The sequence below is a fragment of the Hemicordylus capensis genome, chromosome 3 (assembly GCF_027244095.1).
Source record: "Hemicordylus capensis ecotype Gifberg chromosome 3, rHemCap1.1.pri, whole genome shotgun sequence".
Classification (NCBI taxonomy): Eukaryota; Metazoa; Chordata; class Lepidosauria; order Squamata; family Cordylidae; genus Hemicordylus; species Hemicordylus capensis.
The window spans coordinates 89,597,870-89,611,116 of NC_069659.1; the positions used below are offsets into that span (position 1 = coordinate 89,597,870).

The window sequence follows — 13,247 nt, forward strand, 5'->3', positions numbered from 1 at the left end:
GTTTATTGCCACTATGTCTTTCTCTAACACTGGCTGTGACAGTGTTTGCTTGTTGTTTTTCTATGTAAACCACTTTGATAATTTCTGTTGAAAACTGGTATATAAATATTTGTAGTAGTAGTAAAAGAACTCTGGAAATGTTATTGAGGAGCATTATAGAAATTCATCACATAAATAAAATTTGTCCAAGTTGGATTTTTGTATTATATACTCTCTTAAGACATTAGATTATTCTTTGAACAAACAAGAAGAACTGAATGCAGTCTCACCATTTACTGTAGCTAAACTGACAAAAGGTACATAGGATCACTGAAAGCTTAACTCATTTTTTAACTTTTCGACACCATAACTGATGCATAATATCAATTTCAATTAGTATTTGGGCAGTAACAAGTTTTTGCATGGAAGATATAATTTAAGAGACAATGTTTAACAAGCATATAATGTAGGGAAATGCTAACCAAAGACCAAAAGGTGTCAGCCAAGATATTATTTTATGTATTTATGATCATTATTCCTTTCAGTTACATTCTGAAGGAGTGACCACATATAGAACTTATATTACTAAATAAGTAATGCTAGAATTTGAAAATACTTTTCTTAGAATTCTGACTACTTCCTATTTCAAACTGAAAGCATTTACCTTGTGTTTTATGCAACCAGCCCCTTCACTGGCCAGAATTTGAGAGGAGACAATTCTTCTGAAGTTGCTTGGGATCTGTTCCACTATCCTTAGTCTTTCATTGTATTGCTACCTATACTTGCCAATAAGTCACTGCACTTACTCCAACTTTGACTTAGTTATTTAGCCAGTGAAAACATACTTCTGCATCTAGCACTGCCAGAAACTATATGTATACATCTAATTTAAATATTCGAGGTTCTAATATACTTTATAACCAAATGTATATTAAAGTTTGTGGGTAGTTAAAACAATGTATTTTTTTTTAAAGATAAGTGTTGATACATCAAAATTCCTGTAAGATTCTAAGAATTTAAGAAGCATACAGAAATACAATCACAACCTCTGCATTGTAAAATTAATCTGACATTATAGCATCAAATTTGCTTCAAGCTCTAACCTCATTCAGCACATCTGCACTCCCAGGTAGTTAAATATCATGTTCTCACTGAAACCTCCCCCTTTCAGTCCAAAGTCTTACCCTGATTTCAGGTTGACTGAAAATGCTGTTGTCTGCAACACAGGCAATTAAGGAGCCAAAAGCATAATCAAAGTTCCTAAAATGCATCTTGTGCTTCTTTAAAGAGCTCAGCAAAAGACCAAGAAACACACTTTTTTGAAGTAGTTTTGTTCTGTAGCTTATAAAGGCCCAAGTCCAGCCCCTCAATCCTCCCTCTACAAAAAACGCTTTCAGAGCATCCTGTATGCGACAGCAAATTCCTGAACAAAGTCCTACCACATGCTTTCAGGGACAAAATGTAAGCTTCAACTGGAAAGAGGCGACGTAAGCACATTAGTCAGTTTCCCTATGCTAATTAACTTTGCTCCAGAGGATGGAAAAAAACAGCTGAGGTTTGCACAGGCAGCTGCTTTATCAACTCCTCTTGCAGCATAGTTTCCATTGGTAGTAATTCCATTTATCACCCAGACAACATGCTCTTTGCTTCAATGGGACGACTCATTTTAAGATGGAAAAAGTTACTGTTTTGAGGACCAAGGTCTACTGCAACAAACAACAATTAGCTGGCGGGGGGTGGGGTGGGGAGACTAAGGCTTTGGGAAACCAAGAGCAAAGTTGTGGAATCCAATTCTATCCATATTTGCTAGCAAGTCAGTCCCACTGGTTTTAATGGTACTTTGCAAGACTCCATAGGATTGTAATGTCAGACTTGTACTTTCCAAAACCTTACCAATTTTGTAACAAATCTGGAGAAAGTTTATTTTTGCATGTTCTTGTTTCACATAAAATGCTTTAGAAGCACAAATACGTTTTGGAAAATCTCTCCCCTCATTAACTTTATAACTATATGTCTCCATCTTGAAAACATCTTTAAACTGCCACAAATATACACATGCATATAAGCATCATTTCAGTGTTTGTTACTTATACAGTATTCTACTCTTCCTTCAAAAAGGGCTTTTAGTGGTCCCAAGCCATTTGCCACCCAGAAAAAAGATGGGAAGTTAAGCCCAACTTTAAAGTGATTTAATACCTTGTTATGCATTTAAATCGCACTGACTGGTTTCTGTGTTACACCAATGAATGCAACCAGGGAATGCAACCAGGATACAGAAAGTTCATAATGACTGTACTACAGTTGAAAGCCCCTTCACTGTTGTAGAAAACTAGGTAGTATGTGTTGTCTTTTCCCAACCCCATTTAAAACATTTTATATTTGTAAAATTATTGAAACTAAGTTAGGTTGAACAGCTGTTTATGTTTCTATCACTTTCACATTTGGTTTAATAGGAATTTAGCAAATTATTCCAGATTTGTCATTTGCTCCATGGTGACAATGCCATGCTCTCCATCAATTCATCACTGCCCCTGATTACTAACTGTACCCAACACACTGAATTACATGACCTGACAACACATCCCACTATCAATACTGTTGCCAATAGGTTGAAGATATAGCAAGAGAACCACCAATACAGTACTGCTTTTCTTGAATTCTCTTGTGCCACTCCAAAATGTATGGGATGTACTAAAGAACTACAACCCCATAATTAGGGGAGACCAAATCGGATAGCACAAACGCTTCCCCACAAAGAGGAAACATTTGCTCTTGCTTGTGTCTTTACTGAGTTTCCTTTTTAGACTGTGAACCCCTTGGGGACAGGGAAACATCATCTTATTCTTTTTCAACAAGCCGTTTTGAGAATTTTTGTTGTTGAAAAGCAGTATATTAATAATTTTATCCTACAAAATATATTCTAATACATTTATTATACAGTGTTTAATTCAATAATACATTTTTAATATTAATAACTTGTTAACCCAGGCACAGAGTATCTGTGCCCGTAGTTCTCCCTTCCTCCCCCTCCATTTCAGGGTTCAGCCAGTTCTCCTCCGATCCCTTCAGCCAGTATCCCTCTCCGCCAGCAGCTCTCATCCTCCATGCGAGGAGGCCGGAGGCCCCATTTTCATGGCCTGCACGGCTGCTCACAGTAGCACCGGCACCACCTCCTCCTAGAACTCCCTCCCCCCAGCTCTTGTCCTCCTCATGAGGAGCCCGGCAGCCCATTTTTGTTGGCTGCTTGGCCACTTGCAGTGGCACTGCCTTATTTATTTATTTATTTGTTCGATTTTTAGACCACCCTTACAAAATAGCTCAGGGCGGTTCACAAAGATCCTAAAACAGTTAAAATCAATCAATGACCGTGCATAAAAATTTTAAAAATATAATAAAACAGCTAAAAAGTAAAACAATTCAAAACCTTATAAAAACCCCGATACATTAAAGACCCTTTAAAACAATTTAAGAACACTGGAAGGCCAGGCCGAACAGGTAGGTCTTTAGGGCTCTCCTAAATTCCAATAAAGAATTCAAATTACGGATGACTGCAGGGAGCGCATTCCACAGTCTAGGAGCGGCTACAGAGAAGGCCCGCCTCTGGGTTGCCACCAGACAAGCTGGTGGCAACTGAAGCCAGACCTCCTCAGATCTTAGCGTGCAGTGGGGATCAGACCAAAGAAGGTGCTCTTTAAGGTAACCTGGATCTAAGCCGTTCAGGGCTTTAAAGGTAATAACCAGCACTTTGTATTTTGCCCAGAAACACATCGGCAGCCATTGCAGCTGTTTCAAAACAGGCATAATATGGTTTCTCCGAGTTGTCCCGGAGACCAGCCTGGCTGCCGCATTTTGAACTAACTGAAGTTTCCAAACTACGTACAAAGGCAGCCCCACATAGAGCGCATTTACAGTAGTCAAGCCTGGAGATTACCAGCTGGTGCACCACTGTTCTGAGGTCATCCTCCTCTAGGAATGGACGCAGCTGTCGAATCAGCCTAAGCTGATAAAAAGCACTCCTGTCCACAGCCTCCACCTGAGATACCAGAGTGAGGCCTGGATCCAGGAGTACCCCCAAGCTGCGTACCTGCTCCTTCCGGGGGAGTGTAACCCCAGCCAGCACAGGGAGATCTAACTCATCCCTCAGATTCTGAGCCCCTACAATGAGCACCTCCGTCTTGCTTGGATTCAGCTTCAATTTGTTATCCCTCATCCAGCCCATTACTGCCTGTAGGCAGGCATTTAGGGAATGAATGCCATTTCCTGATGAAGCAGATGAAAGAGAGAAGTAGATTTGGGTGTCATCAGCATACTGATAACACCCAGCACCAAATCTCCTGATGACCTCACCCAGCGGTTTCATGTAAATATTAAAAAGCATTGGTGACAGAATGGAGCCCTGAGGGACTCCATATAACAGCTCTTGTTGAGAAGAGCAACTGTCACCAAGCTCTACCATCTGGGATCTGCCTGAGAGATAGGAGCGGAACCACTGCAGAGCAGTGCCTCCTATCCCCAACTCCGGCAGGCGACCCAGAAGGATACCATGGTCGATGGTATCGAACGCCGCCGAGAGGTCCAAGAGAACCAACAGAGTCACACTCCCTCTGTCGATTCCCCAGTATAGGTCATCCATCAGGCCAACCAAGGCTGTCTCAACCCCATAGCCCACTCTAAAGCCAGTTTGAAATGGGTCTAGATAATCAGTTTCCTCCAAAACTGCCTGGAGCTGGCTGGCCACCACCCTCTTGATCACCTTGCCCAACCAAGGGAGATTAGAGATTGGCCTATAACTATCCATCGCCGAGGGATCTAGAGAAGGCTTCTTGAGAAACAGTCTAATTATTGCTTCCTTCAAGCAGGGAGGAACCTTACCCTCCCTCAGCGATGCATTTATCATATTCACCAGGCCTCCTCGAATAATCTCCCTGCTAGATTGAAGCAGCCAAGTCGGGTGAGGGTCCAGAGAACAAGTGGTGGATCGCACTGCTCCAAGCAGCTTGTCCACATCCTCAGGAGTCACAGATCCAACCTAATACTGCAAGAAGGATTACTGGACACCTCTTCCGTAGACCCTGCAGAAAAAGTGGAATCCAAGTCCTTGTCCTTGACCTCCCCCCACCAGCTCTTGTCCTCCTTGTGAGGAGGCCAGCAGCCCCATTTCTGCCACCTGCTCGGCCATCCTCGACAGCTCGCAATAGTCCTGCTGCCACCTCCTCCTCTTCGGTCTCCCTCCCTCCCTGCCAGCTCTTGCAACTCCTGGCAGCTGCTCATGAACTCTCGCAAGAGGTGTCACACATAGGATTATCCATGGGTACACCATAGAGAATTATATAGAGAGATAATAATAATCCTCTGCTTTGAAAACTTTCTTTAAAAACAGTATAAAATACTGATAATAGCAACAAGCTGACTAATGCAAATTCAGCCAAGTGACCATCACTTAGAAGGGATATCTGGCAGTGCTCAAGAAGTCTGAAAATATAGATTTAGTGGGAAAACAGATTCTGAAATGAACATGTAGCAAAATTTAACTAGCCAAACAAAGCAATTCAAAAGACTCCCTTTACTCACAAGTTCTTAAACTCGCTAGTTGTCACCTGGAAGTACCTTAGAATATGGGAATACTTACTCTCTCAAATGCATCATCATTTTTTTAAAATGGCACACTAATTCCTTTAAAGGTTTCCAAAAACTGTTTATATGGACTGTTGGTTAAACATCCCAATAATTCAGGAGTTGGGAATCAATGTAGTGTAGTGGCCAGAATGACAGTTTTCAGATGTACTAATATTGTTTGACATGTACCAAGTACCAAAGCATAGCACTGTCCCATAAAGACCTTTGCAAAATCTCAGAAAACTATCCAACAAATGAGAACCAACAACGTACCGATATACGTTGTGTTCAGACATAATGCAAAATAATGGTTTTAGTTAAGAAATGGTGTCGTGCCTGAACTAAGCCTTCTCCAAAACTCTGGTTTATTTGGACCCAACAAGCCAGAAACACCACAGACAGTAGGCAGAAATCATGTCCATACTCAGGGTGGATTTGATTTAAATCAAACTGATTTAAATCACGATTTAAATCACTAGCAGGGTGGATAAAAATAAAAAAAATCCGATTTAAATCAAAAAAATCTGATTTAAATCAAAAAAATCAGATTTTTTTGATTTTTATCCACCCTGCTAGTGATTTAAATCATGATTTAAATCGTGATTTAAATCAGTTTGATTTAAATCAAATCCACCCTGTCCATACTGGAACATAATTGTTTCTAAACGCCATGGTGAACAGAGCGATATGCAGAGCTGAAAGGAATAGGCTCCGATTCAGTTCTTACTGGTATATGCTGTTAGGACAGAGACAAAATATACCTCCAATGCCTTCCTGTTCTAGAACATTCTGAACATAAAGTTTTACAGATAGGCTGGGGGGGGGGAGGAGGGAAAGTTTTTTTAAAAAATTATAGGTTATTTTAAAAATAGAAAGATTCCACTTCAACCAGCACATTAACGTCATCTATTTGAAATTCTAAGAGTTGACCAGTTACACATTCCCTAAAGGTTTGTTCACACTGTACAGTTTTTTCCATTAGAAATCCTTGGATTATGCAGTCTTCTTCTTACCCAATACTTTTTCAGAATCCCTAGCCAAAATTCAAGGAGAGAGAGGGGCTGAGCAAGAGGGTAAGCAAAGTCAAGACTTACTGAAAATAACAGCATTATAGCACATACTACAAAATAACCACTGCAACCATCTCTTTAATTTAGTTACATCTAGCAATGAGGCATGCTTGTCCAACTCTGGGGCATCCCACAGTAAATGAGAATATTAAACTCCTCCCACTACCTCTGAATTCACACAGACACTGAAGGAAAGATAAACTGCTAAAAATCACATGTGTTCACGAGCCTCACAGTAAGTTAATTTTGTGAAAGAAAATGAAGCTTTAAAAGGTGCAAAATAAACAAATACTCAACCAAACATCAAAATAGGAAGGCATGACAAGGGATACGATCACAACTCCTTTCCCCCCTTCACACACAGTAGAAATCACAGCAAGCTGAGACCTATAGAACAGTACTGTCCCGGAGCGAAGACAGGACCAGAACTGGGTAAGTCGGGGCAGAGCAGAGGACATGAGGGACGTGCTTCAATTTCATTGGCCCTGTCTCGGAGCATGCAGAGATTGACAACCCATCACGTCACGGGTGCCCTCCCCATACTTGGAAAAAGATATACAAGGGTCTTGGCCCACTATATTTTCAAAAGGGACAGATTGTGGGAAATCTGATTACAATTGCTTAGTTAGATTTCCCCCCCACATTGCTCTATTTATAGGCACACCGCTTCTATAGACTTTTCAAAATCAATTCTATTCTTTAGTCAACTTTCCATAAATTGAGCTGTACATCTTCACCATATGTTAGAAGAGCCTTTTAATCAGAGAAATCTGTTGATAAAAACCAAAGGGCTAAGGCCTCTGCACATACACAGAGAATTAGTGCAAGTGACCCACAAGGTTCATGGGCCTCTCTGATGACCTTCTCCATCCAAAACTCCTTAAGTGGGCAAGTTCTGCAAGAAACAAATCAGCTGAGAGGCATGTCTAACAATGGATACCCAAGCTAACTTCAACATCTCAATATTTATAGAACTCTTGAAACAGGCAAGAAGCAAGTGGGTTTAGTTTATATACATACAACATGAAAACTCAGCAGCATCTCAAACTACTTCACATAGCAATAGCACTTACATTTATATACCGCTCTATAGCTGGAAGCTCTCTAAGCAGTTTACAATGATTTAGCATATTGCCCCCCAACATTCTGGGTACTCATTTTACCGACCTCGGAAGGATGGAAGGCTGAGTCAACCTTGAGCCCCTTGGTCAGGATCAAACTTGTAACCTTCTGGTTACAGGGCGGCAGTTTTACCACTGCGCCACCAGGGGCTCATGTAGACTTAAGAAAGATAAGAAGTCATTATCTTCTAACAATCACCTCCCTACCTGGCTCTCTTTCAGAACAGGAACTCTTACAGCTCATTGGAAAGGTTATTCAGACGTGTGTTTAAGCACATACTAATCTAATACACCTATATTAATCATAATCAGGCTACTACTGTCTTGTACTTGCAGATATTCTCTTTCAACATATAGTACTATATTAGTGCAAATAATATTAGGCACAATTTTTAAAAGGCAATCAAAACGTAACAGATGCATATTTACTCCTTAACTCCCATTGTGTTATATAGCGCTTAGCCCCAAAATTAGTATTTAGGATTGAAACTTTAATGTTTCCAAAATATAGACACTGCATATAATACACATGACCACCAAATCTCACGGATTCAGCTTCCAAATTAAATTGTGTATTATTTTATTAAGTCAGCTTGTAATGAAGAGATCAGGAAATTAAAAAATGTTTATTCTCATACAGACACACACAATATATTTCTTCTTTAATTCAGTAGATGTTTCTAGAATAGTACTATTTTGAAAGGCCTATAGAAAGGGCTTGGCTATAAATGGGGGAGTACGGAGGGAATCTAGGAGCAAATGTAGCATAAAGAGTTAAGGGGGACCTTCATTCCCAGAATGAAGACTAGAAACAAGAGGGGGGGCCTAAACATATTTCTCCAGTCAGCTTTCTCCACAAAAGATTTATAAAGAGGAATTACAACATATATTCCCACTGTCCTGGAATATGCTTGTATTCATGGGGGGGGGGACCTAATCTTGGTACTTCATCTATATTATATGAAAGAAGGAACAAAAGAACAGTATTTCAAACTGTGATAAAACAAGTACAAACTTGATTTTGTTAATATTTCTGAGCAAGTTTGCATCAATAAAATGTCCACTATAAAGGCATACAAGACTTCTTTTTGCCAAAAGCAACTAGGCTTCATAATGCGTGAATCACTTTTTGTGATTGTGACATCTTTTTTTCTGCTTTAGCTGCAGGTATGTGCAAGATGCAATTTCACCAATATTTATACAATTTCATACATTAAGAAACAAAAAGAGACTTCATCTGATAGCAGAAAATTATCTGATTTTTTCATAAGATACAATTATCAGAAATATTTTCCCCTACCATCTTAAAAATAGCTTGTATGTCATTTCCCCAAGTTTAATAAAAATCTGCAAGTGTTTTCCCACACCACCCCGCTTTACACTCATAAGTTTCCCATTTGAGGAAAGAATTGAGCATGGGAAGTTGTAACCAAAAGCACTTTCCCAGAAAAGTATGAGCAGATTCAAAGGGTTGGTCAATAACTGCCTACAAGTCTCTCTTATTATGCCACATGAATTACACCATAAAACTATGGAAAGTCACACAGTTTCCTGATAACAAAAAAAACCTATTGCAGAACATTTCCCACAGCCGATTTACAGTTATATTCCAGTTTCCAGACAACCTGGAATTTTCTTTTCCACAATGACTCCTTTCTCTCCCCCTATGGAAAAATCAGAAGGAGGAAACCTTTATTTTAAGAATCTGCAGTCAAGTTGTTACATTTATATCTATTGTTAATACGAGCACAACTCACAAATCCTCAGAGGTACTCGAGCTAGAAGACAGATTGTCACAATCAGTATTACTCTTTATGACCTAGTGTCCTGGGAAGATGCTCATGGTAGGGATGTGCACGAACCAGTTCAGCGCCTCCTTTGGGAAGCGCCGAATTGGATTTATTTATTTACATTTATATCCCGCTCTTCCTCCAAGGAGCCCAGAGCAGTGTACTACATACTTGAGTTTCTCCTCACAACAACCCTGTGAAGTAGGTTAGGCTGAGAGAGAAGTGACTGGCCCAGAGTCACCCAGCTAGTATCATGGCTGAATGGGGATTTGAACTCAGGTCTCCCCGGTCCTAGTCCAGCACTCTAACCACTACACCACTCTCAGGTGTCCACAGACGAACCCAGTGGGGCAGGGAGTGGTTCCCTTAAAACGCAGGTCCTTACTTGTTCCGCTGCTGCCCCGCTTGCATGGCAGCCATGTGCGTGCCGCTGCCACACACAGGCTGCAGTGAACAGTGCCGCAGCCACGCATGGCCTTTGATGGAGCGAGCACCACAGTGAGGGAACCTCTCCCTGCCCTGCTTGCGTGAGCAGTTAATGAACATTCCTCTCATGGTTGACTGATTTTTACAGGCCCTAGGCATACCCTCAGGGGTGTAACTATAATTGGGCAAGGGGAGACAGTTGTCTGGGGGCCCACTGCCTTGGGGGGGCCTCCCAGAGGCAAGTCAAATGACTGACTCCCCCATGATTTATGATAGATAAATAAATAAATAAATAAATGCAATTTAAGTGGTAGCTTCTAGAACAGCAATGTATAACTCAAATGCCCTGGGGGCCAACTGGAGTGTGGGGGCCAAGGTCAATTTTTAATGCATTGATTATTGAAATAAAATTAAATTTCTAAAAATAATAAATGAATAAAGCAATATTTTTAAAGCTACACACACAGCAAGGTCTAAAATATACATACATACACACAGCAAGGTATAAAAATATGTGTGTTAGTTAGATAAATAAATAAGTAAGTAAGTAAGTAAGATGCGCTCTGAGCATACTCAGAGCACTTTCCCCCTCACAGAGGATGGAGTTATAGTTCAGTGACAGAGTCCCTGCTTTGCATGCAGAAGGTCCCGGGTTCAGTTCCTTGATAGCATTTCCAGGTGTTCATATGGGTGGCCTCCTTGCTCACACCCCGGTAGCCGCCTCCTCACTACTCTTGTCACTCATTTTTTTGCTGGCCCACAGGGCTGTTTCCTCCCTGCTGGTTGCCTGCACTGCCTCCTAGAGATGGCAGAAGGCAGCCCTCAGCTCTCCCCCTTCTGGCTGGCTCCCATCGCCACTACCAGCTAGCTCCCCGCACTGTTCACCCAGGTTCCCAAGCCCATCTGCTTCCATTGGACCCGAGAGTCTTCTGGGAATGAGGGTGTGCATACACCCTGATGTACCCAGGAAATGAGGGCAGGCGCACCCTCATTCCCAGCAGGCTCTTTCCCCTGTCAGCAGCAGACAAGCTTGGGAGCAAGGGCAAGTGGCGAGGGAAGACAGCAGGCGGCAGGCTTGTATCCACAGTAGCACACCACCTTGGTACTGCTCCTGTCACCCAGCCACGTGCTCGCCACAGCTCCCAGACCCATCCTGCTTCCATTTGGCCGGGAAGCCCCCTGGGAAGGAGGGCACACATCTCCATCAGGGTGCATTCATGCCCTCATTCACAGCAAGCTCCCAGCTCTGATGAAAGCAGACAGGCTTGGGAGCCAGGGCACATGGCAGGAGGTGGTAGTTAATGGCAGTGACAGGAGCTGGAGGGGAGCCAGCTGGAGGGAGTAGGGCTGAGGGCTGCCTCCCACTGCCTGGGAGGCAGCACATGTGGCAAGCGGGTGGTGGGCAAGTGGCTGCTGGCAGGCAGGCAGGAAGGAAACGGCCCTGCCAGACAGCCAAAAAAAGGTGCCCATGGGACATATGTTGTAGCATAAGATGTAGCAATGGGACAATTTCCATTGCTCCCCACATCACTGCTGAATGGTATCCCAAACTGTTTTACCAGTTGTGAATGAAACTTCAAAAGCTTTCTTTCTGCTTAGCAAGGCAGAGATTCCCAAACCATCACTTTTTAATTCATTCTACAAATGCAGACATGTCTCTAAAGACTGCTTTATTAATCCAATCCTGATGTACTAAACTCCATGGGAAATACTTCGTAAAGTTAACTGGAGCAAGATCAAATTGTAATAGAATGAAGTAATGCTAAACCAGAGCATAAGTGAGAATGAGATCGATATTAAACAATCTTACTATTTACATAGTATTGAATTAGAAGGAATTCTGAAGCCATGTACAACAGGCTATTATCAAGAGAAACCTTTATGCAGTCACATTCATGGGATGTTGTGCCTGTGCTACTTGGAAACCTTGACCATCTACTGGAACTGTTGCCCTCACCTCTGTCTCCTCCTTCTCTTGGGCAGCAGTTAGACAAGAAGGAATGAGGAAACAGCGTGTGGGTTGGGAATGAGCAGGGCTCTGTCAGCTCAGCAGCTGAGCCTGGAGAAGAAGGAGGAGGAATGGAAGCAGCGATAGGGGGAGCATCTTGGATGCATGAGTCAGCTAGTTCCTCTGCAGCCTCAGACGCAGAGTCTGACAACTATGCAAGCCTAAGCTGCCATCAAAACAGATCTATTTTGAAGTAGACTAAATGCTGAATTTTTAAACAACCACATGGGAATACAAGGAGCATGATTTTGTCACAATTAATGCCACTGACCAAGACTGTGTATTGCTCAAAACATGTTTTGGCTTGGGACATCAGATTATTAAAGTACCTCCTTGTGCTGCAAAACAGGTGGAACCCAGGCCATCCTGGTATGGGACGACTTTCTGTGCAAAACCAAATGAACAAAGATTTTAAAAAGAGGATACCAACATGATCCTATACATGGTCAACTTGATGAGGCAATTATATATTAAGTTTCAACACATTCATGAAGTTCTCAAGCAGAAATATTTGCCCCTTTTCAAAGCTGTGCATCCACAACAGAAACCTACAGATATTGTAAAACTAATTGCTGATAACTTGAAAGCTAAGCATCTTCAGCTCAGCACCAGCATGTGGTAAACTTATATTGCAGACAAGTCATTTGTTTATTCCACAGGTGCTTTGCAACAACAGCTGAGACTGTCCAGACAAGAACTTTCTAAGAGGATACTGAGCATATACCTGGTTCCTGAACCAGACTATTCCTGAAACAGGTTTTTCAGGGATGGAGGCTAAGAAACTGAATCAGATAGAAATGACAAGAGATGATGTTCTTAAACTGTCTGGAAAAATTAAAAACCAGCAAACTGCCAGGGCCAGATGGCCTCCATCCAAGAGTCCTCAAAGAACTCAAATGTGAAATTGCCAACCTCCTTGCAAAAATATATAACTTCTTATCCCTACAATCAAGCTCTGTACCAGAGGACTGGAAAGTAGCAAACGTAACACCGATTTTCAAAAAGGGATCTAGGGGCGATCTGGGAAATTACAGGCAGGTTAGCTTAACATTCGTTCCAGGCAAATTGATGGAAAGCATCCTCAAGGATAAAATTGTAAAGCACATAGAAGAACAGGGCCTGCTGGGGGAGAACCAGCATGGCTTCTGCAAAGGTAAATATTGCTTCACCAACTTTTTGAAGTTCTTTGAGAGTGTCAACAAGTGTGTGGATAAAGGTGATCCAGTTGACATAGTAT

General features: G+C 41.8%; 1 protein-coding gene across 6 annotated transcripts in view; it reads right to left on the reverse strand.

Annotated features, from left to right (window-relative positions):
• The window catches only part of RCAN1 (regulator of calcineurin 1), a 58,418-nt gene that overhangs the window by 9,476 nt on the left and 35,695 nt on the right, over nt 1-13,247 (reverse strand). Inside the window, exon 1 of one of the 6 annotated variants that reach the window (XM_053306891.1) lies at nt 1,164-1,368. The exons of 4 other annotated variants lie outside the window; for them this stretch is intronic. In XM_053306891.1, coding sequence (XP_053162866.1) covers nt 1,164-1,250 — 87 coding nt within the window. In that variant the 5' untranslated portion in view covers nt 1,251-1,368. Of the gene's footprint in view, nt 1-643; nt 1,096-1,163; nt 1,369-13,247 lie in introns of those variants that run through there. One more of the 6 variants, XM_053306893.1, reaches the window with a different exon arrangement.